At 41.3% G+C, this 23,719-nt stretch overlaps 1 protein-coding gene across 2 annotated transcripts in view; it reads right to left on the bottom strand.

The window, feature by feature from the left end:
* Positions 1-23,719, bottom strand: part of MAP3K20 (mitogen-activated protein kinase kinase kinase 20) — an 87,937-nt gene that overhangs the window by 63,689 nt on the left and 529 nt on the right. For both annotated transcript variants that reach the window (XM_065841548.2, XM_065841549.1), the window contains exon 2: positions 17,414-17,603. In XM_065841548.2, the coding sequence (XP_065697620.1) occupies positions 17,414-17,572 (159 nt within the window). In that variant the 5' untranslated portion in view covers positions 17,573-17,603. The remainder of the gene's footprint in view (positions 1-17,413; positions 17,604-23,719) is intronic.

The following is a 23,719-nucleotide window of genomic DNA, read 5'->3' as shown; positions in this document are numbered from 1 at the left end:
ATGTTTGCCATGTTTATTAAGGAGATATTGAGACATACTTAAGGCAGCTTTGAAAAGATATTTTTTCCTAAATCTTGTAGCATTTTTAAGACTTTGACCTTTGTTGTGTTCTCAGGAGAGTCGCAACTTAGCTGCTCTCATGGAGTTTTACAGCCTAATGTAAGGGAAGCTGGAAGAGGCCAGCTGATGTTTTCTTAAAATTGGGTTTTTTTACTGACAATCACATACAAAAATGACATTAAATGCTAACATGAATAAATTCCTAACCTTTACTTCCAGATGCCTGCTCAAAACTGCATTCATTCTCTGTCCGCTGCCAGTGCCTCAGGAATGCTTTCCTGTGAATCCTAATAGGGGTTGATGTCTCTTACAATCCAATGGTTTCTTTAGGTGAACAATCCCAAAACATCATTTTACAGACACAATACTAAGACAATCAGCATCTACAGTTCAGCTACAAAACACTAGTAAAATACTCATCTTAGAATACTACAGGCTTATGATTTTTTTATGTAATGCTGACAAACCATCAAGCCAAAAAAAACCCCAACTTTTTCCACAATATATTTATGTTTTATGTGCTTTAACATAAACATTACACAGTCTCATAATTATTCTTTTTAAATCATGTTAAGGTTTTGATAGAAGCCAGAAATTACCCACCACAGATAATTTTAACTAATTCATTGTTTCTATCCTTTTGTAAGTTAAACTGAATAAGATTCTTAATGAGCAGGATATAGAAACAGTTTATGTAATTTGGCTCTTTCTGGATTATTATCATACCATAGTCTTAGACAACTACCATGCTACCATCACTAACAAATGATCCTCTCAATATTCAATAAAACTTAAAGAATTTTAGTAATATAGAACTACTAATAAGAATTGTGCAGCAGGCATGTTATACAATTATTACAGTTTTGAACATTACAAAGAAAATCAAGTGGATACAAAATAAAAATTTAGGACTTTGCCTACTGTTCTGTCTGTTCTCAGAAAGTTTTGTAAAAAAAAAAAAAAATAACAAAGGTTTTATGCTTTGGGGTCCCCAAGAAGAAAGCTAACAACAAGCAAAGCACACAGATTATCCTGTTCAGTAAAAGTTTGTTATTAAACTGCTTTTGATATTAACTTAAGAGGAAAACTACATGGACATAGCAAAGCCAAAAAATCCTCAGTGAGATCTTTTAACGGCAAATAAGTAGAGTTATCATGTGCTTTGCTGAGTGCTGTGGGCACCATCCCAGCACAAATGTGTCACCACCTCTTTCAAAAGGCAACCATAGTTCTTAAAACTATGGCTGCATATCACTTAAAGCTGTATGAGCTTAGGGTTCTTCTTTAGTACTCATTTAGAGGTAACTTCTCCCAAATAAAAGCTATTTTCTATAGCCCAATAACAAGTTAAAAGTCTGTCAGAATTTGTTATGTCATAGAAGATAGCCATATATTCAATGTTATAAGGATACTGTTTCACAAACAACACAGCAAAGAAGGGTTAAATTACATTCTCAGATTGACACCATCAGTACTTGGGTAAATAAGACAATTAAATTCTCATAATTACACCTACAGTCACGTGCAAAACATGTATGTAAAAGCATTTTGAGCAAATGTTTCAAAGCATCAAATTTGCATCCAAAATTACGTCCTACGCTGTTACAAGTCCCAGAGATTAAAACTAGAAATATAAAGGAAAGTAATGAATTCTCATTGCTATGTAATAGCAATAACATATGTCTTCATTGTTATTTTAAATCCGCTGTTTTGTATCACCACACAATTCTCATTTTTTGAAATACTGTGGTAGAAATATACCTTTTAAATACCTTGGATTGACTTTTAGGTTGTACTCTTGAAGAGAAAAAATAAAGCACATTACCAATATACCTCAATTCTATCAAACTGTCATAACGTACCGCGCTGAAGGAATATGGACATAAATTTATTATGTGCTCTTACAGGTTCACTCCATCGTATGTAATTTACTTTAAAATATTTCATCTGTATCATGCAGTATCAAACATGTATGGGCATATTTGGAGGTAAGGAACACCGGAGCATAAGCTAGCTGTAAAACATGTTGGATATTGACCATTTGAAAAGAAAACTGAGTTTTATACTCTACTACAATTTTTTATAGCAACATTTGCACATAACTTGGGAGCTTTAAGGATACTTTGAAGGCTATGGTATCAGTACTATCTAGTGATGCCTATCAAAGCACTGCAAAGGCTTGCTCAGCTCATGGAAAGCAGGTTGGTCCCTCCAAAAACCACAGGGAGGGAAATTTGTCCTTGTGATGTGGCCGCGGATCCCTGCCTTACGCAATAAAAGGGAATTACATCAAGCTACCTGGCTCGATCTGACACCAACCCACATCACCCGAGTACAATAACCAGACGGAGCCCACCCAGCAGTAACCGAGCAAGCACAGGATCATGGTGTCCGTCCTCCTCGTGATGGGGGTTAAAAACGTGCTATCGGTGAAAGAAGAGGCTGTTAACAAAAGCTGCAGCATTTAGGATAAAACTAAGCAAGGGCACTTTCTGAAGAAAAATCCTTACAGAAGGTTTAATAACCTTGAAAACAACATTTTGAGTTACAACTATACTGCCATTTACCAAAAAAAACCCACTAAAAACAACCAACAGACCAACAAAAAACAGGAAAACCAAAACCACCAATCTACGTCCACAAAGTAAAGTGCACGAATATCATGAACAAATTATGTCCAAACAGGAATTTTACATTTTGCAGCATATAGCTTGAGACTGTATCAGCATCTAACATGAAGGTACCTGACAAATGGAGATCTGCCAAGAATGAGAAGTAGTTTGGATTTCACTATTGTTATTCACAGTTACTAAAACCCTTCAAAATACACAAAATATGTATTTGTAATGGTAGAAGAGTTTAGAAATGAACAATGTCCTGCAATATGATAAATATTTCATTCAGGCAGATTTAGTGTAAGAAGCTGCCTCCAGCTGCAAAGCAATACCAGCAACTGAACAGAAACAATAATGAGCAGACTGAACAGCAGGTTTGAAATACCTGAGCTCCCATAGGGTGGTTTATTTTCAGCAATCATCATTTCTCTTCTCAATGTTGGGAAATTTTCCCATCTACAGTCATTATGAACACAAACCTGCTCTGACTATAGAGTACAGAAACAAAACCCAGACATCTCTAAAATACAAAGGGATAACAAAACATGAAGTTTTCTGACTCCCTGCTCACTCCACAGGTGAGCAGGTGTCATGGCCAATATGCAACACCTGAATATTTTCAGACGTAACAAATGGAAAAACATCCAAGGAAATAATTTCTGAGATCGAAGTCAATGTAAGTTTCATGAGCACCTTGTTGGAAAGACATTCTGGTATGACAGTGATAGGCAAAACCAATTCCCTCTCAAGGATTCTCCTGCAGTGCTCAGGAGCAACAGAAGAGAAAATAATGTAAAGGAAATGGTATCTGGAGAAGGGCCATGGCCACACATATCCAGCTAGAGCAGTGATTTTTCTGAGGTCTACAGAGAATTAGTAAGGGATCTGGATAAGGTAACTCAGAAGAACAAGTCTAACCTCCTTATACAATGGCTTTTGCTGAACAATGAACACTGAGACAGTAGCAGCTACACTCATGGACCCTGATCCACTCCTCTAAAGCAGCTACGATCTTTCCACTAAAGCATCTTCTCAAACTTGATCATGAAAGCTCTGATTTAAACAAGGAAAAACATCATCATGTTCTTGATAAGCACTCACTTCAAGTCTGTCTTAGAGCACATAAACCCAACCTACTGTAGCTAATGATACAGACAGTGCTTGATGGGGATCTCTCTTATTGGAATCCCCGTGACTGTTACAATTCCAGAAAATGTTCCTCAACTGACAGCCTGAACCCACCCTCATGAAAACAGCACTTCACACGGTGTGACCTCCCTGTTATATGTTTACAGAACCTGCTGGGGAACCATGTGGGTTTTGCTTTCTAAATGGGCTGCCAGAGCTCTGTCGAAGGCTCTTTCTCCTCAGTTATCACTCCAACATGACCTGTCTCTGCAGAAATGCAGAGAATCGCTCTCTACCTAGAGACCACCTACTTTAAAGACACAAAACTTTCAGCACATAAATTCTGGTCGTGACTAGATGGCATGAAAGAAAGTCGTTGCCAACAGCAGATAATATTCTGCTGAAGCGTTTGAGAGTCCTCCGTGGATGCACCAAACTGAGAGAGGGAAGCCTGAGACCTGCTCCAGCTCCTTTGCAATTTTTTGGCAGAACATGTAACCCAGGAGCATTTCCTCTAAAGAGGGCTGGAAATATGGAAAAATCACAGCATCACACATGCCATTAATCCTCATTCTCCAACATGTACAAATGTTTCTCAGAACTGCTCTAACTCACACACGTGAACAGATGAAAATTTCTAAAAGAATACAGACGTAGGAAATGTGGTAAATAAAAGACAGTTGAATGCAAAAATAACAGTACTGCAATAATACTCCACAACGTAACCACAGTATATTTTAGGATAAACACGAAAAGGGAAAGCACATCTTGCAACCACATTCAGTTCTGGCATTTCTCCATTTCTGAATTTCTACTTCCACACCAGCAATCTGTACCTTCAGACTTAATTTGAATTTTCTTTTTCATCATTTTATTAGAAAAGTTCCAGACACATCAGAAATAAGTATGGGAGGAACATCACACACATACCCCAATGAGGCATTAAGAACATTTAAAAGGCCAGTTAGAAGATGGAGATTATCTGTGATTACACAACAAGGGACTTGCCCTACTTCCTCCACTGCCCTGTGCTGCGCTTCCCCAGGACCTGCAATAAATGCAACAGCAAAGAGGAAGCGGGAACACTGCATTACATCAGCCCACAGGAACTTGAGGGCAGAGTCACATCGTGCAGCGTACCACCAAAACCTCTCTCCCACGGGCTGTCCCCGAAAAGCCAAAGAAGAGGCATCGTACTGCAGCTAATGACAATTCCAGTCTGAATCTGAGCACAGCAGAAAGAATTTGCCTCTCTTCCTATTCTAGCAATGCCTGTAGTCCTTGCACAATTACTGTTTGATTTATGCTACAAGTACAAGGATTAGATTGGCAAAGTCCACTACAATAAACTGAGCTCACAAGCTGGATCCAGGTCCCAAGAGCTCCATGCTGTTTTGGTGGCACAGACCATTCAAACCTGCAACATCTCCTTTGGTGCAGAAGAATAACAGCATCCCATATACCACAGCTTCCCATTTTACAATGCCAGCGGAGTGCAAAACTTGTCTGAGGCGTATTCTAATTTACACATAGGGAGAAATCCCTCCCATCAAGGATTGTACACAAGCAAATGTAATTTTCCATGCCACCTTCAGGTCACGTAAGGTTGGGATGACTTTAAGCATTCTCTCCTTCATCCAAGCAAAATCATCCTGTAGCAGCAGTGATCACAAAGCTTTGCTGCCTGAGACCCACCTCTCCGGAGGGCACAGGCAGGCAGACCCGCCAGGGCGCTGCATGGCTGCACAACACTTCTCCTCCCTTTCCACAGCTGCTGCTACTGCACTGTGCACTTTACTTGCTGCACCGCTGGCCTGCTCAGGGTGATCACTCCTAGGTGATAATTGCCTGACTTCAGGGGAAGTCCTTCCTTCTGCCAGGGGGGAAGAAAAAGGAAAAAAAAAAGAAATGGAGCTTAGCAAGGCTACCTCTCTTAAGAAAGGTGCAGTATTGGCAGGGAAAAGCACCCAGAGAAACATTTCTTCTTCTCTTCATTTGGAGTTAGCATCGTCTTGTTATTAATATTCAGTGTTACTATAAAGAGGGTTTGGCTGATCATATAGACCTGGAAGGTAGTCATAACCCTTCTGCCTCACTTCCTTCTTGAGGCTGAATTGCTATAGTTTGGAGGGCTTTGAGATTTCTCCTCAAGGCCGATTTCATCCATTATCTCTGTCTTTATCAAATCTTGATATAACTACTGTAGTTGACTCTGAGCGGAGAATATACACTTGGAAATTACTGTTGTACAGAGGAAGCGTGATGGTCTTGCATATTATTGCAAAGATTATTTGTTAATATTTCAACCAGTAATTATTCCATATTGTATCCTCAGGGACTACACCTTGTTGTCAGTTTCAGAGATGGTTTCAAAAGAAAGAATCATTATTAGTTTTAGCTAGGTAAAGATTAGATACCTATCTTTAGCACTTTCAGGACAGGCAATTTTGTGATAAACGTTCACAACTCTTGCTAGAAATCTGACTACATTTTTAGCTAATAAACTGTTTGAGAAATAGACATTTACTACAAAGCAAAAATAAAATTATACTCTACTCTGCCAAAATGCGGCAAAAAGTGAGCATTTCAATTGGGTCAATGATGTATCTAACTTTATGTGCCTACATTGGAAATGATCTTGATATTGCTTCAAGTTCCCCATTGCTTTCTCCCCTTACTCCCAAATCGCCAAAAAAACAAAACACTCTTTTTGAAAAGGAAATCTTGAGGAACAGAGATCTTTAGAAGCATCCTGCATATTTTCATCTATCCTGTCTAGTTTACACTAACGTACCTTTATTATTGTGTACATACAAGAAGGAAGCACAATGTGTAATAGCCTGCTGAAAATACTGCTTTTTTTATTCAAAGTCTCTACTGAATTCAGAATTTTGATGGGTTGAAGTAAATGGTGGTGCTAGAACAATGCCGAAGTTGTGGAATTCACATCCAAATTCTTCCAAATATATATTTTAAGATATACAGCTTCTTTAAAATGAAAGAAAGTAAAATTCCCCATTCTTTTAAAAGCTGTGTACAGGGAGGGATGGATTTTCACTATGATGAACAGCCTAATCAGGGTAAAGAATCATGAGGCGAAAGCTCACAAAGGGGCCCCTCTATCCCTTCTCCATTTTTTCATTTCCACTTTTCTCTTGAAAGGGGTGTCCACCGGAGAACCTGAAGAGTGAAAGATTTTAAAGTATAGGACTGAAATCCATCAAACTCAGGATTGTGGTCCAAACCCAACCAGCTGTCAAACCCAGAGATACGAATGTATGCTCACTTCTGCCTAATAAAATTTGAATCAAACACTTTGCATCTGATTCTCCATGTGAGCTTTTATGCAAACTTCTAAAGTGCAAGGAATCCTGGGGTGGAAGAGCTATTCTGAGAGCTTTCACATAGTTCATGTAATTAGGGAAACCACTTCCTTTGATTGTAAGTGTTCAAAACAGCTGAATTTCTTCTTTCAAAGGAACTCTGTGATTTGGGTCATCTCTTTCACTTGCTCTTTCATGTTTCTCAAGATGAGAGGTGAGACTGTAGAGCACATTATTTAGAAAAAAAAAAGATTCCACTTTTTGTTTTAGGGATTGAACTTGGACTATTCAAAAGGTTGTCATTTGGAAATCTTTCTTTCCCTCCCTCTGTTTCCTTCCTTTTCTGAGAAGCTCTTCAGTGGCTCCAGTGAACAGAGTCCAAAACGCCAATTTAAACCTGAGGGAAAACTGAAATATGGTACATAAAGGAAAAGGGACTCTCATTTTCCTTTGTATGGTTGTGGCTGAATATGTAATTATAAAGGTACTCTAGCTGCAGGATCTCAGTCTCCATGTCACGTTTACTTTTTTAATGGTTCTAAACACTGACCAAGCAAGAAGGCAGAAATACAGATTTTTAAAGACAAACAAAGCAGCTGACCTGGTCTTTGAAATGTGTCTGCAAGCTTTTTCTTTCCCAAAAAGGGCTCAGGTCACAGTTTCAAGGCAACGACTGTGTCCCTAGAGCTAACAGCCGATGCCAGTGTCATTGCAGAATCAAGTGTCACTTGCCCTGAGTTTCTTGAGCCAGGCACCCTGTTAGTGCTGTTACTCTACGTTCGTCTCAGCAACAGCTGTAACGGGCAGGGAATCTCTCCCTGCTCACAGGATAGCACAGAAACACAGTAATGAAAAGGCAGGTTTCATACTGCAGATTTCAAACTTATTAAGTAACAACGGCATGCTTGTTTACCCCAGGAGGACCGAGCTTTATTTCTAGCCAGTGAAAAATCACAGGACTCTTTCCAGGATTGCAGCACTAACAGAGAGGCAGTTTGCAAGGGGAACAGAGTAAACCGCTTGGGACACAGTGCCAGAAACCACATTACTGCCAACTCCTGCACGGGACAGATGAGACACTGGCTTGGAGAGAAGACTTTACAACACAGACTTTGGTACAAATACAAAAACAACCAAAAAAGCAAAAGTTAAGAGCAGAACTCCAAAATGTATGACCCTAACAAGTGGGGTTCTGGATATTGTACTTGCCTTTAGGGCCCTCCTAAACTCTTGCAGGGGTAACTAGCACGGAGACATGCAAAAGGAAGAACAATTCAACAACTCCAAATTTTATCCATCTGTTGCTTAGATCACACACAGCACCTCAGCACACACAGTCACATCGTGAATAGGTCGAAGTAAAAAGCCCTTTCCTTGGTGTAGGAGATGAAAAGCACAGAATTCACCAAAAAGGAAAACCACCAATCACTATTTACAAGTCATCAGCTTTGATAAGGATTGTCTCAAATGCATTTGACATCACTAAAATTAAGGTTATTATATAAAAGTGATTTCTGTGCTTTCCCCCCCTCTAACTGCACACAGGCACACACTACATTTTCTCTGCTCTGCAACTCTTCCAAGGAAGAGGAAAAGATATCCTCTTGGAAAATGTCACTCACACAAGGGTGCAGCAACCAGATTATTTTCACAAGTTTCCAGAACAACAGCTTGCTTACCCCTCCTATTCTACCTCTGCCCAATAAAAATTTGTAGAGAGCCTCGGCTTTCATTGAAAAGCCAAGGCCCGCCCCGCGCACACACCAGCCTTTTGGTTTTTCCAACTTCCAAAGATGAACTTCGTACAAAGCAACTGCGTGTTTCTTCTTGTTTCTATCAGTAGGTTCTTCCCTTCTCCAACAGCAGATCAATGGTTTTTACAAACCATGCTTATTTTTTATGCTACTGGAAATTCACATGCCCAGTACACAATAACCCATGGCTATTTGGTCAGGTGTGTATCACAACATGATTTCTTTTCTTAGCCATAAGCAACCTAAATTTTCAGAAGTTTTGGAGCACCAAAAATGAGCAACCAGAGGCAGCAGAGTAGTGGAAGACACCTGGCACTGTCCCCTTTCAGTGACACCCAGGGGCCAGGCACCGCTGCCCAGAGGTGCAGCCAGGGGTCCCCGCTGTGTGCCAGGGGCTGCCCTGCTCCCCCCGCATCAGCCAGCTGAGCTGCACAGGGGACTGGGAGGCACAGAAATGGTCACAGTCACTCGAGTCACCCCGTTTCCCAGTGGAGCTGGAGTTCTTAAATAGAAATTATGCAGACTGCAGATTCACTAAAAATTAACCTAATAAACTAAGATGTATTTGCAAATAGGACTCTGCCCCGGTAGCTGAACACATGAAACACGTTTTAAAAGACAAACAGGGCAGTTTGGAGGCACATGGCTCAGAAGATCAGCTCCGTATTTGTCCTTGTTGGCCTCATCTCCCCAGTGCGTTAGCACAATTGAGTATGAGGTAGTTAAGGCTGAAGCTGTTCTCTGGGCTCCTCTGCAGCCTCCTGCTAACATAAACAGGCCTGAATGCTTCCTCGTGACTGTTTATATTGCCCTCTTAAAAAGGAAACGTCTTCTATCAGCACCTTAATAAGTGGCAATAGGTAAATGTGAAATAACTTTTACAGTCTTAGTTGCATGATTGCAATTCAAAAACTTGATTTTTATGCTTCCCTTAAAATTAGAATACATATTTTTATATTTTTCTTCAACTTTGTTTTCAACGACATCAACCTGGACCCTTACACAACTCATGTGCAGCCAGTCAAAACTGAAAGACCAAAAAAAAAAAAAGGGGGCGACAAGTAAAAGAGGGCATGTCAAGTCCTATCAAGTGTTTTACTGCCCTCTTAAGTGGACAGAACATGTTGTTCAAAATTCCATTGCTACCATGTGTGTGGCGGATAGTTTGAGGTCCTCAACCAAAGATTGTGGCCCCCATGTTCAGCTTTGAATACACCTGTGAAAAACAGCCTCCAGGAGCCCAGGGGTCCAAGACTCAGATCTCTGATTTCATCTGAACCATCATCCAGGCAGGCACTTCCACACAGCTCATCAGCAACTTTGGTATTATCAGAAACAATAATTAGTCGCTCCGCATGCTGCGGTGAGTGCAAATTATTTCATTAGAGTCCCCAGGGACTGCAACACCAACAGATTTCAAAGTGGGTCATGGACATTTAAATTGTCAGCTGTCCCTCAAAGCACTTGAGAATCAAACATGCAATCACTTACCAAGTTACCACTAGATCTCACCTGCCATGCAATTTTTTACTGTAACCTTGTTTTAAGAAAACTATATAGTTAAGACAAATGTAAAGATAAGACTAACTTGAACCAACCCTCAATTGCTTGAGCCTGCAACACCACCTTGAGAGAAAAGGATCTCTTCCACATCCATGAGATTTCTACAGCAAACCTACAGGACAGCTTAAACATCCAAAAATACTACTATGCAGTTGATCACTTCAACAGACACTCAGGGTCAGAGAATGTCGTGGGAGGGGAAACAAAAGAGCTGCCATTTGATGTCAAGGGTTGCTAGCGTGCAGAAATAAGCAACACAACCTCTCTTCCAAATTATGAATAATAACTGAGCCCATGGAAAAAGAAAACAGAAAGGAGAGAAATATATTTAGAGCAAAATAGAAAAAAAAAAATTAGGAAAAATACCCTTAATTGCAGTTAAGTATCTACTGGCAACTGGAGTAACCCACTGTCAAACAAAAATTTGCAGCAGATTGACAGAATAATTTTTAAGACAATATACGATAGAATTAAGCCAATTATCAAACTAAAGAATATTTAATGATACCCTAAGAAGCTGCGTATTATGGATAGCAAAAAGGAGAAGGAAGTGCTTTCTAAATAACCAGAGACAGATTTTCTTCCTATTCTAAACAACATTTGTTCATCATTTGCCAGAAACTGGCATAAAACTTGTTCACCTGCCAATGCCGCACCTTCTGGAAATAAAAAAAAAAAAAAAAGAAGATAATTTGGGTTAAAGGATCCAAGCCTCACAGAGATATTCCTAACCCAGGGAGCAGGTACACGGTAAGTTCCTGTGCCTCAACCAAGCTACGGCAACTGCACTTGTGTTCTCGACCAGCAGCACACACAAGGTAGTTTTGCTTCACTCTAACAAAGTTTAGGGTAATACAAGACAGTCAAGCAACAGACAAAGCTTACTAATTTACCGTTTATCAAGTTTGTTTATGTAGTAACTGTTCAAAGCTGCCCACCAGTCAACAGGACATGTGCACTTAACCCTTTACAATTCCAGTACAAGATTTGGCAATTTAGCAGATAAAAAAAGGACAGGGTAACTTCTTAAATACGGCTACAGCAAGATTCCCAGCACTTGTGAAATTGCTTTTCACTTATTGCAAGCTAAGATGACAACGCTGACAGTCGCTATGTCTCAATTGACCCAAAGTAACTTCTGAAGCCACAAACTGCCAGTCTGCGCCCTGACACGCCAGTTTCATTGAAACTGATGTCTAAATCAAATTAAGCCAAAATTGGCTTGCTTTACAATAATTAAGAGTGTATACACAAGCCTGTGTAAGTAAGAATCTCAAATTAAGCTGGTCAAAAAACCTTAGTAAGCCACACAACTTGTACTACAAATACTCATTATTTACATGAAGCAACTCTGAGAGACGTTACTCATCTAATGAAAAAGTCGGTATACAAATATTTAAACACAGAAGTAAAAAAAAATCACTACAATAAAATCTAGCAAAATACAGAAAAATACATTTTTTGTGCCTGAACTGCTACATTTCCAGGATTGTTTTGGGGAACAGAGACACAGAAGAATGAAGTTTCCTCAAAACAGACAAAATGAAACTAATGCCTGTTCTTCCCACGGAAATTGTATTTCGGCAATACTACATGATCTTTCATTATACTGATATCTCCCAAATACCAGTGGGGTTTTGATATCACTTTGGTTCCAACACATACGCCACTTGACAGTATACAGTCTTATCCAAAGCTCCCACTAAAACAATATAATGCAGTGACTTTCTTGACACCTGAAAACACAACATTCATTTACAAAATAAAGTCCTCCAGAAAATATCCTTTGAATGAAAGTCAAGCGTAGGGCAAACTCAAAAGCAGTCAGAGATTTACTGAAGAAGTCTGTCCTGTCCTAAACTATTGATTCTGCAAGACACAGAACACACAACAGCTGGAGCATCTGGTTTGTCAGCTTCTACAGACTAGAAATGGTACCGAGTACCCCCTTGGTACCTTTCGGGAGTACCCCAGTCAGCACCAAGAGGGATGCTCTAAGCCATCTCCTTTATTAAAATATAAAAAAGAAACAGAAAACCTTGCAACATAACTGCTCCATGAAACAGAAATAAAGTCATTTTAAGACACCCCCTGGTTTAACAAATACAGTTTTATTTTGTTTTAGCCCTTAACAAGATACAGCGGTATTTCTTTAAGTGAACATAGGGCTGGAAGTGTTCCCGTAAGATCACTTACTCTAGAGATGTAGAACTTTTCTTTTTTTGTGAACTCTGTAATTTTCCAATATAGGTGCAGATATCTATGTAAAGTTAATTTCTTTTACTCCTATATCTGATGTAGCTTTATACAACACACACTCTAAGCCCTCTCTCACCGTTCACTAGCAATAGCAGCTGCACCAAAGGACCATGGTTTGGAAATACAGGGTTTGTCATCCCCCTGATTTGAGTTGGAAGCAGGTAAATCCAGGCATTTTGTGGCAGATATTACCTAGAATCACTCCTAGTATTTGGTGACTCAGACAAGAGAGCAGTAAGAGAGTAGAAGCTCCTAGAAAGCGCTAATAAATACTTTTAAAGGGTAAAAACTGCCTTTCATTACAGTCAGGCCCCAGTGTGGAGAGTCATTCAAGGCTGGCACCCAAGCACCCATACCCGCTATAAACCGCAGGAAAAAAGAACATCTGCTATTTTTAGTTCTGTCAGAGCTAAGTATCAATTTCACTTTGGTTTCGTTTGCTCTATTTTCCTCTGTTGTTTCTCTCTTGTTACTCTTGAAAGTCATTTCCAGTCCTTACTCTCATGACCCACATTAAAATTACCACATGCTCTCTTTTAGGACTACAAACATGAGTGAGGTAAGTCCAGTGACATGCATGTGGTTATATTTAACTCATCCCCTTCAGAAGGTATAGGCACAATCTGTGTTCTTTGGACAGCCCCTTCCAGAAGTGGATCATAAAATCAAAATTGAACAAGCTGCATTATATTCCATATGAAAAGTTTTACAAAGCATTAAAAGATCTCCTAAAGCTCATTGCACATGTATTACATACAAGAAAATCTGGCAATATAAAATTAATTCATTTCCATGGTAGTCAGACTTCCAGCAATACAGCATCAAAACTAGTAAAAACATGTTTTTATTTTTGAGTCTCATAAAACTCAAACATGACTGAACAAAGCATGCACAGCTAATCCTACTCAACAGCTTTTATCCACAGGCTAGTTCCCCAGAAGTATTTCCCAATAAGATTACAGTTACATTTGCTGTTTTTTCTTCTGCTACTCTCCTACAGTTTACACTTTTTTTGAAGGAATCCAGGACCAGCTGTACTGCATGAAACCAAACCACCTTGCACCTCAGTACTGTGGCTGTAACAGCTGAAGCAAGCAAATCAGACACAACACTGCTGTCCATCAAGAGCACAGAGACAGTTCATGGATCATGGAGTATTTCAAAAGAGCAGTGACATTAAAATTAAATTCAAATTTCAGGTAAAATTCCACAGCGTTCAACAGCAGCAACAAGTAACGGGTGAACTTCAGAGGTGTACCGATCATCAAAGGAGACGAGTGCTATTCAGTGAAAAGCTGGCATGGCAAGGCATAAAACAAAAGGTTGTAAGATTTCACTCCGGCAGTTATCTGCTCCAGATAACGGAGTCCAAAGAACTGCTAGCAATTTGCAGAATAAGGCCTTTGAGCCCAATCTCTCCCATCTCTTTCAGTCGAAGCTTATCCAATAATTCATATAAATCATTTACAGAAATACCAAATAACTTCCTGAGTAGTAGGTGTGCAATTTTCTTCAATGAGTGCACATAATTATCAAAAGGAGCAAGGGCACATCCTACGACAGGAGGCATTTCCACTCCCTCCACATGCATCATAAACATCACACTGATAGTTTGATTTTCCATAAGATAATTGATGAGGAACACCTGTTCCCTACCTATAACCAAAAACTGCAAAAGTGCTTGGACTAGACAGTAAAACAGCAATTTAATTTTGGTTTTGCTATTCTTCAATTACTCAAGACACACTCCTATGCTTTACTTAAGTCTTGTCCAGTTTCCGATCTGTTACTCTAATCAAGGCCTTGCAGCGTATTTATTTTTCTCAGCACATCTATTCAGCTGTATTTAACTGTATTTTATTCACATAAACACACATCTCTTTCTGCACAGTCACATTTTACTGCCTGTCTATAAAAAGGAAATGCCTTGCAGATGTCTTTGCATTTCTCAAATTTTAAAGAATTTTGAAAAAATCTGCCTGAGCAACACCCTTCCAAGTATTTATGTAAGTTTTTCTGAGCACATATTTTAGTATAATATGCTGCTATATACTGAAACAAAAATGGCTTTGTTTCACATGTTAGAACTTGTTAGCCACTTGGCCAATATAGAGCCTTCAGGACCTTTGCTGGTTTTGATTGGCTTGTTTAATAAAATGAAACACAGATACAACATATTTGCAGGATGATACAGCAGCTCTATTGACTCGGCTTGTGCCCTTGGACTCGGCTAGCACAAAATTCCTCTGAGCAAGCTTTTCCCAACCCTTCGCTGTTTTTCCTTTAGTCACTTGTTATGGATTATTGGCAGCAGTTGCCAGAAACACAAAACAATCAGTCATGGAGCTAAAAGGACACTTCCTTTCAAATAAACCAGAAAGGGTAATATTTAGTTTTCTGGACTAAATGCAACCACTCCAAATACCTACTAAACACAGATACATAGAGCTATGGCAAGTTATTTTTCTATTGCTATCAGAAAAGCCATTGACTCACCATGACTTTCAGCACAGTTCCATCACAGATGTTCATTATTGTCAGGACTACAGATAAACATACTACATATGTAAACAGACTGACAGCCATAAGGGTCTGAAGAGGCCTTTAGGCCACTGAGGTTGGCCTCCGGTACATCACAGGCCACTATTATTCAGCAAGCTGCTCTTGTGTTGAGCTCAACAGCTTGACAAAAACAATCATCCAAAAAGACATCTCAATGTGAAGACATGAAGACATGGAAAGGATTCTCCATTTTGGTTCCCGCCCTTTGTAGTCTGCTCCAAGCGTTACTCATCCTCTCTCCATATAATTTGTGCTTTATTTCCCATTCTAATTTGTCTGGCTTCAAATCCCAAACATTAGTTCTTACAATAACATTTTGCACTAGATTAAACGAGTCCAGAATTTTCTCCATGTGAAAAAGCAATTTTTTTAAGCAAGCTCCTATTTTTTTAATTCTCTAGGGTTTTTGACAGACAAGTTCTGGCAAAACTCTCTAGACTTATTTAAGGCATCATCACTTGCCTCTCTGCTGCCTCTCCAGAAAACTTTCAGAAGAAGGTGCCCATACCAAGCTGCTCCCAACTATAACCCATTTGTTAGTTTAGGCTGCAAATTATTACCAGTACGAAAGAGAACAAACAATTTTGTGCTGGAAGGCTCCCATCAACTCATCCTGACGGGCGATGTCCATCATTCCCTCCAGACATACACACCCCCACAGCCCCCCTACTTTCCACTCTTTGAGTGTGTTTTGCAGTCCTCTGGACTGCCCCTCCAGTTTTTTTACATTCTTTTAAGCACAAAAGAACTGGGTCTGCACCTACAGCCTCACACCTATTTCCCCAGCGCCACATTGCAAGATAAAGCCTGTAGGTTCTTACAAAAGACTTGATCCTTATTTGGATATACAAGGGCATCAAGCTAATTTGCCTAACACCACGATGATCTGAGCTCTTAATGAGTTGCAAGTCTTTATTAATCCCTAAATAAACCCTTAAAATTATACTAAATTCCTTCCAGCATATGGTTTCCTTTTCCTACTGTGTATCCTGTGTTCCTCTTTACTACAAGCCGAACGTTGCATTTGGCTGTTCAAAGAAAAAAATGTTTTTCTTGGATGGCCCAATTGCAACACTTCTGACTGGTCTTCTTTCCACTTCTTTCCCAATTCCACTAAGGTTTATGCCATCACAAGAGGTAGTCATATTGGTTTTAAATTTTCTTTCAAAAATGCCTGAAGTACCTAGCAACAGGTCTAGCACAGACTCCTGTGTAATCCCACCAGAAACACACCTATTCAACCAAGATACTTCACTGACCACTACAGAGATGTGCCAGCCAGTTGATTTTTAAGGAGCACATTACTGATACTGCACAGCACCAAACGTACTTGCCTTGGTGTATCTTTTGATATTAACAAATAGTAAAAATCAAGAGAACAGTACAAACTGACACTGGATGGAAGGTGTACATCTCCCAACATTCTGGAAAAATCATAAGATTCTTCCAAATTATTTTAGATAGCAACCCACTTAATTATGATCAAGCACGCTTATCACATCACTAAGCATGATATAATCATGCTAACTTTGTTGCTGCAGCAGTGGATGAACTTCGATGTCATATTAATTACTAAGCATATCATCCCTAGCACTGCTCTGCTGTCCTCCAGCTTCTGTCTTCCTAAAATACTCTGAGTATGTTGTATACAAGTTAGATATAGTCACGCTGGAACAGAGGTCCAGTAACCATGCTGTACATCACCACGCTGGTGCGTCCTCACTGGTGGTCACTAGCAGGGAGACTGGACCACTCTGAGGACCACGTACAGTGTCTCTGCTGGGGCTGTGCAAAGCTGAGGGCCGAGAGGATTCCTGTCTAGCAACACACCCAGCAGTGTGAAGGGGAAATTACTGGCTCCACAGCTGCAGCGTCTCCTCAGGGCCAAGGCAGAGCTGCTAAACATGAAAAGCGGGGGAGGACAGTAAAGAAACAGTAAAACAATAAAACTTTAAATCAGAGACACCCTTGGCTGGGGCCCCCTCAGTATGTCTTTGTTGTAACGTCATCTAGTTGTGGGGTTTTGTAATTAAACAAACAAGAAGTCCAACGTAGTTTGCCTCAATTAGCTAGAGGATGGAAAGCACTGGAAAAGAACTTCTGTCCTTGCTTGCACAGCAGACAAAGTGAATTAAACGTAACCTCTTACCTCTTTTTCTATTTTCAGCAGCTTCTTTACAGCCACCTCCTTGTCTTGAGAAATCCATCGTGCTCGGTAGACACTTCCGAAACTGCCTCCACCGCAGTTCTCAAAAAACTGCAAGTCATCAAATCTAATTTGCACAAATGAAGCACTGGTAGACGACATCTCATAATGACAAAATATACCACAGCAAAACCTGTGAAGAGAAAAGCTTTCATTAACCCATATGCTCCGTGGATTTATGGACTTCCTTACCCATGCTCAGACAACCCAAAATCAGAGCCCGTCACCAAAAACATGCTACAGTAAAAGCCATGGGGCACAGGAGGAACAGAGCCTGGGAACTCACACTCCAACAGCCTGTGCAAATGTTTGCATAATTTGCATGAGCTATTACGAACAGCTGGGAGAAAGAAATTACTAAAAATATTCCTCATAGCAATACCAGCGTTTCCTGAACACCGTGGATGCGGCTCTGTGGACGGCAGGCGCGCTGCTGCCTTCCTCGAGGTGAGCGAAGCACGCTGGGACGCACGCTCTCTGCCCCGAGCTTGCCTAGCAGCTCCGGCACGCCAGGCACGCCAGCTCAGCTGCCGCCATGGCCCAGCACCGACGCGGCGCACACCGGCCCGGCTGCACAGGCAGCCTGCGGGCAGCACCACATGCACACCGCCCCGGCACGGCGCACACCGCCCCGGCACGGCGCACACCGCCCCGGCACGCACAGGTTGCTGGCACTCGGGGCCGGGCAGGAAAGCTTCACGCAAGGATGTGGAAAAACCTGACCATGGCAAACGTCTCTTCCTGGGTGACTCAGTTCTGTTCGCGTGTTGTAACAAAGCGCAAGTACATGGTAATTCAGCTGGGTTACAAGATGTGAAATTCTGCAGCCCATGCCAAGGTTGGTGTCGGCAGTTTTAAGAGATGATCCCATGTCTGCTGCCAGAGGAACGGAACGTTCTCCTTGGAGATTTCACAGCAATAAAGCTTATGCTCGTAGTGAATTTCAAGACACGTTATCACCTAAATGCATGAATGATGACTAATCTAAAGTTTCTTTTTTTGATGCTGTAAGATCAGGAAGCCCCAGGTTCCTGGTGGGACTGCAGAACACAGGCTCCTGCAGAACCGTCTACAAGCCTGCTGTGGGACTGCTTCACTTGCACCAGTTTAGACAAGGTAGTTTTAACTACCAGCAAAAGTTACTATACTCACAATTAATGAAAGTAAACATCAGCGTAAAAGGAAAGAGACAGTTGAAATAAAACAAATAAACCAAAGACACTTTGGGTTGCTGGTGAAAATTACACCGCCAATTACACTGGTCTAACTATAGCATCAAAACATATCGTGTCTTCTGGGAGCCTCCAATCTGTAGGGCTTTTTGAGATGGAATCCACACATGATGTGTTGTCCGAGGCTGAGAACTGCACCTGTAATACACTGAGCATTGACGACTGCCAAAACCACTCATCCCAGCCCCTTCTGTAACAAACACAAACTCATAATTTCCCCCTGCCTGGCTCTCCTGAATGTGCAGCTGATGTAATGAAAAATTTTGAGATATCATTCGACCAGAAATTTCTGGTCGTTATTTGGCTGCAGCTATTCTCCAAATGAGAGATGAAGATGCCAACATGATTTTCTGCATATTGCATAAGATAGCATAGAGCCTTTTCTGAAACTGCCTGCTTCGTTTCACACGTCTTCACCACCCAGAGGGGTACAGGCAAGCACTGACCCAACCCCAACGACTTCACTGCGCTTACAGAAGGCGCGGCGCTGAGCAGGGAGCAGGCTCCAAGCACACCTCCTGCCCGCAGCCAGCCTGCAAAGCCCAGCCAGGGAACACGACCGCTCCTTCCCCAGCTCTGCGAGCTGGAGCAGGGGTTACCCACGGGATGGGAAATAAAGTCCACTCTTCGAGCACCCTGCTGGCTCCCTCCCCAGCACAAGTGCCTTAACTCTTCTGCTGACCTTTTGTTCTTGTTTTAACCTTGTCGCCGTTGTTAGATTTCCTGCCATCCCAGAGCCATCTTTTGCACTGCCCTGCACACATTTTCTTCAGAGAAAGCTCAAGGGAAAGGAAATTGGTCACTCCTGCAAATCAGACTGGTGGCAAAGCCAGTGTTTACTTTTTGATTCTTTGCCAGTGCTGCTTAATTAGCAGGTCTTCATAAACAAGAGTTCATTGGCCTCATTTACTCCACCAGTTGCTCCAAGCTAACACTGTGTACACAGTGTCTCGAGCATATGTGACACTTTATAGACAAATAAAACGGGTCAGCTTCCCAATCCAGAGACCTCACAATTTAAGGCCATAGCCCTGCTCACATTTAAGCACATGCATAATTATGCTCCAGTGAATAATCTCCTTACTGACAAAAGAATTATTCAGAAGAGTAATGTTACTCATAGGCAAAAGCATATGCACTGACTGGACCATAAATTTAACAAAAAAGTGTGAACAGCTGATAACAGATGGTTGTGTTTGGGATGACAGAAGGAACAGAAAATCCAGAGGAAAGAAAAATACATCAGAGGAAACACATGCTTCTGGCCTTCACTATCTGAATTCAATAGTTTTGAAGAGTTGTCAAATTATTTTATATTATTGTTCACCCAGAAGAACCAAATCATATGTATAAACAAGTAAGTGATTTGACTTCTGAAAGTTACACTAACATAGAAGATGTTATTCCAAGATTTCACAGAAAACAGACCTCAATATGGTACAGCACACACAGCAGACACTTGATAAATACAAATAAGTACTTTTCTAACATTTCCTCCCTGCTGCTTAAAACTTTACCTAAACATTTATGCAATCGCAATGCAGGGGCCAGCACACAAGCATTTGCAGAAGCTACTGCTCGCTCTTTAAACACCTTCCCAATTTCAGATGTGTCTAAAGCAGTCAATCATTTATAGGCACCAGCGTAAAATACAGTAACATAATTTAAAGAATGATTCACTGATTTGTATCAGGTTCTTCCAGATACTTTTTTTCCAGAGAAAGTAGAGGAAATTTACATGGGACACTCCTTATTTAGAGATCTGTAATTAATGACAGCCTAAGTTAAGGATACAAGTCTTCTCCTCCTAGATGAAATAACAGACCTGTTTAAATATTACTCCATGTTTTCAGGTGTAAAGTAGTTAATCCTCAATTAGACAGATCAATCCCTTCGTTATGTTTGAGAAGACAACTATTTAGAGTAACAACTGCATGTGACAAATCCACACACAATTATTAATTTGTCATCCTGTTTGAAAAGATACTTAACAATCTGAGTTTACACCATTGGTTAAGGAAAAAAAAAAGCAGGTATTTCATTAACCTCCTTAGTCTTACACATGCATCAGAAAGAAGTGCATCGTTCCAACAACCCCTGGCACTTCTTTGCCCCTTACACTCATGAGCAGGTAGTCCTCCCAAGAGGGTCTCCAGGCCTGGGGCAGGGGCACTGTGGCCGTTCCCCTGCACGCAGTGTAACAAAAGTTTGGCATCAGCACCGTCCCTCCCCACGGACACAGTTCTGAGTGCTGAACCACTACCATCGGGTAGCTAGGTCAACTGACCCGGTTGCTTGTCAATGAAATGAAAACGTGACAATTCAGGAGCAGTGAATGACAGGTATTTAAAGAAATAATTTGATTCTTGGTTATTTTAATTATTCCTACGGCCTATGTTTTTTTTGGGAAAAAAAAAAGAACTTTCTCCTTCTTCTGTTTTACTTCTATTGATTAACATAAGCTTGTAATCTTGCAACAACATCTCCACATTTTCCTGTGTCTTTTTTTTCCTTGTAGTAACTTAGAGCATGCTGTTAGAAACTGTTTATTTCACACTAAAAAGAAACTGATGTGAGATGCATTTGGCAGTATTTAATATGTCGAGGTATTATCTAACATTATTTAACATCAGTATTTAACATGTCAGGACTCTGTTACACAGAGTCACTTTGCAGCAAGCTATTAAGCCACAACAAGCCCAGCTCAGGAGCAAGTGCTCGGTGTAGGAAACCATCCGCCACCCCTGTCTTCTTGTGCTTACAGCACTTTAGAAGAGTAACCTGTGCAGGGGCCCCTTCCCAGGACCCTGCTGGGGTCCCACGCCTGCTGCTCCCCCCCACTGCCCCCTAGGGGAGGGAACCCCCAGCAGCCAGGTAGACGGTTGCAAACCAACAGCACCACAGGCTGCCCTGCCCTGCGCCCCAGCGCGGCCACGCTGGAAGAACCCTACACATTCACTTGCACCACCACCCAGCTCCCCAAAACCAGCCCGCGCAGTGGCCAAAGTGCCTGCCTGCCCAGCTCTCTGCTCTGTCCCATGGATGAGCCAGAATACCCTACCGCTAGTCATTCAGCTGCTGCTCCCAGAGAGCTTCCACCAAGGGGCTTGCGTGTTAGAGACAGCAGGCAGGAAAGAATTTAGCACAAATTGCACAGTAACTACGACTCAAATTTTGCTTAGAGCGTAGTTGCAGAACTGAAAATTGCATCCCACTTCTTGCTCGTGCACCTGACGCTGCTTAAATATTTGATTACTTCAGGAAAACCCTTTGTAATTTACTAAAGGGAACAACGACACAACTTGCTGCCTTCGCTGTGTGGTTCCACGAAGCAGGATTCAGTGCTTCTTTCAGGAAGGCACGCTGCCAACATATTGCCAATAAAGTAGTAGCACACTACACTTGTGCTATCTTAAAATACACAGCAGAATGTGCCAAGTTTCCTTATTTGGCAAAACAGCTCTTTTGCTTTCAGGATCTTTGACCATCCATTTTTAGACCCAAATCATCCTTTGTATCCAACATGGCCTACAGTCCTTGAGCATATTAACCTGGACTTTTGCAGCAGCATGTTTATTTAGCCTTTAAAAACAAACAAACAAAAAACCACACTTCAAAGCCCAAAACATGGTTAATCGCTGTCTTGCCTAAACAGAAAACAGGAAAGGAGTTACAGTGATAGGAAATTACAAGAGATACTGCAAAAATAAGGTTTTATAACTAAAAGATTCATTAGTCGGATCATGAACTACAGATGGATAAAATGCAAACAAACTCCAAGCATATCTCCAAATAAAATATATCCTAATCTCCTAATCTCCCAATGATTTAAATTAAAGTCAACAATCATTACATTTCCTGAACTTCCTTAATCAGACTCAGCAGCAGCCCTGCAGATGGTTAGACTGGACGCACAGCTCTGCCTACCTTGGTTACAGAAGCAACAACATTAGAGCCTGTCCTTTGTCAGAGCCTAAGAATTCTGCATAACTTCCAATAATAACATTTCTAATTTTATTTGAATGTATATAGCCATCAGTGCTACGGAGAAAGAGCTCAGCTTGGCCTAAACAGTTTGAGTACTTCAGGAAAATAACTATTTTCCACTCGAGCTGTGTCAATGGCCAAGACCAAAGGGTTTAAAGGCTTCACTTTAAATAGAAAACATTTTACCTCAGAGAAAGCCTTGACTGCTCACTTTGCTTATATCATACCTCGTCAGCAATGCCTGCCAGGAATATGCCTGTAAGAAAGACAAGGCAGCTGAACCTGCACCCTCGTTCCTCGCGCAGGCACGACTGCGGGATCCAGGCCTTGGTTTTGGCAGTGTTTGGCTTCTGCCTTCTCCGCCAGCAAGCCGGGCTCCCCAGGTTACCATTATCCACACAATGCTGCCGGTATGCAAAGCACATTACTGACACATAAAACAAGTCAGCTTCTGAGGACTTACGATTTCAGGGCAAAGTCCTGAAAACATCTAACCGCATGCCTCCAGCAGAAAGCTATGATGTTTTCAGGCAGTGACCCAGTTAATGCAGTGCTTTCACATTATTTCTGCTTCTGGAATTTAGAAAAAGTAATGATCCATGGCTTTCCCGATGGCTCTGTCACTAAAACTCACAGCACAGCACGCTGTATAGAGTGGTAATGGATGGCTCACACACACACACGGACTAAAAAAAGGCATACTGGTGGAAAGGAACTAACTTGAGTGAACACCACAAAAAATGCCTGTTCACTTAAAAAAAAGACCAGGAAAAGGAAAAAACTGAGGGAAGTAAAGTCACACTTCAAAGCCCAACCTGACGGATTTAATGCCTGAAACAAGAGAAAAATGTGGCAGGTGCAGGTAAAGGGAATGTGTTTGACAGGCCGTCTGAGGAGCGGAGAGGTGACCAAGCGCGGCGTTTCTCGGCCCGACGCCGGCTGCCCCCGGCCCCGCCAGCCCCTGGGCAGCAGCAGCCCCTGCCCGCCTGGGGCCGCTCCGCACCGCCGCAGCCCCGCGCCCTGCCGGGTG

Source organism: Patagioenas fasciata, chromosome 7 (assembly GCF_037038585.1).
Source record: "Patagioenas fasciata isolate bPatFas1 chromosome 7, bPatFas1.hap1, whole genome shotgun sequence".
NCBI lineage: Eukaryota > Metazoa > Chordata > Aves > Columbiformes > Columbidae > Patagioenas > Patagioenas fasciata.
The sequence above is the reverse complement of the archived record's forward strand: the minus strand, read 5'-3'. Positions and strand labels throughout refer to the sequence as shown.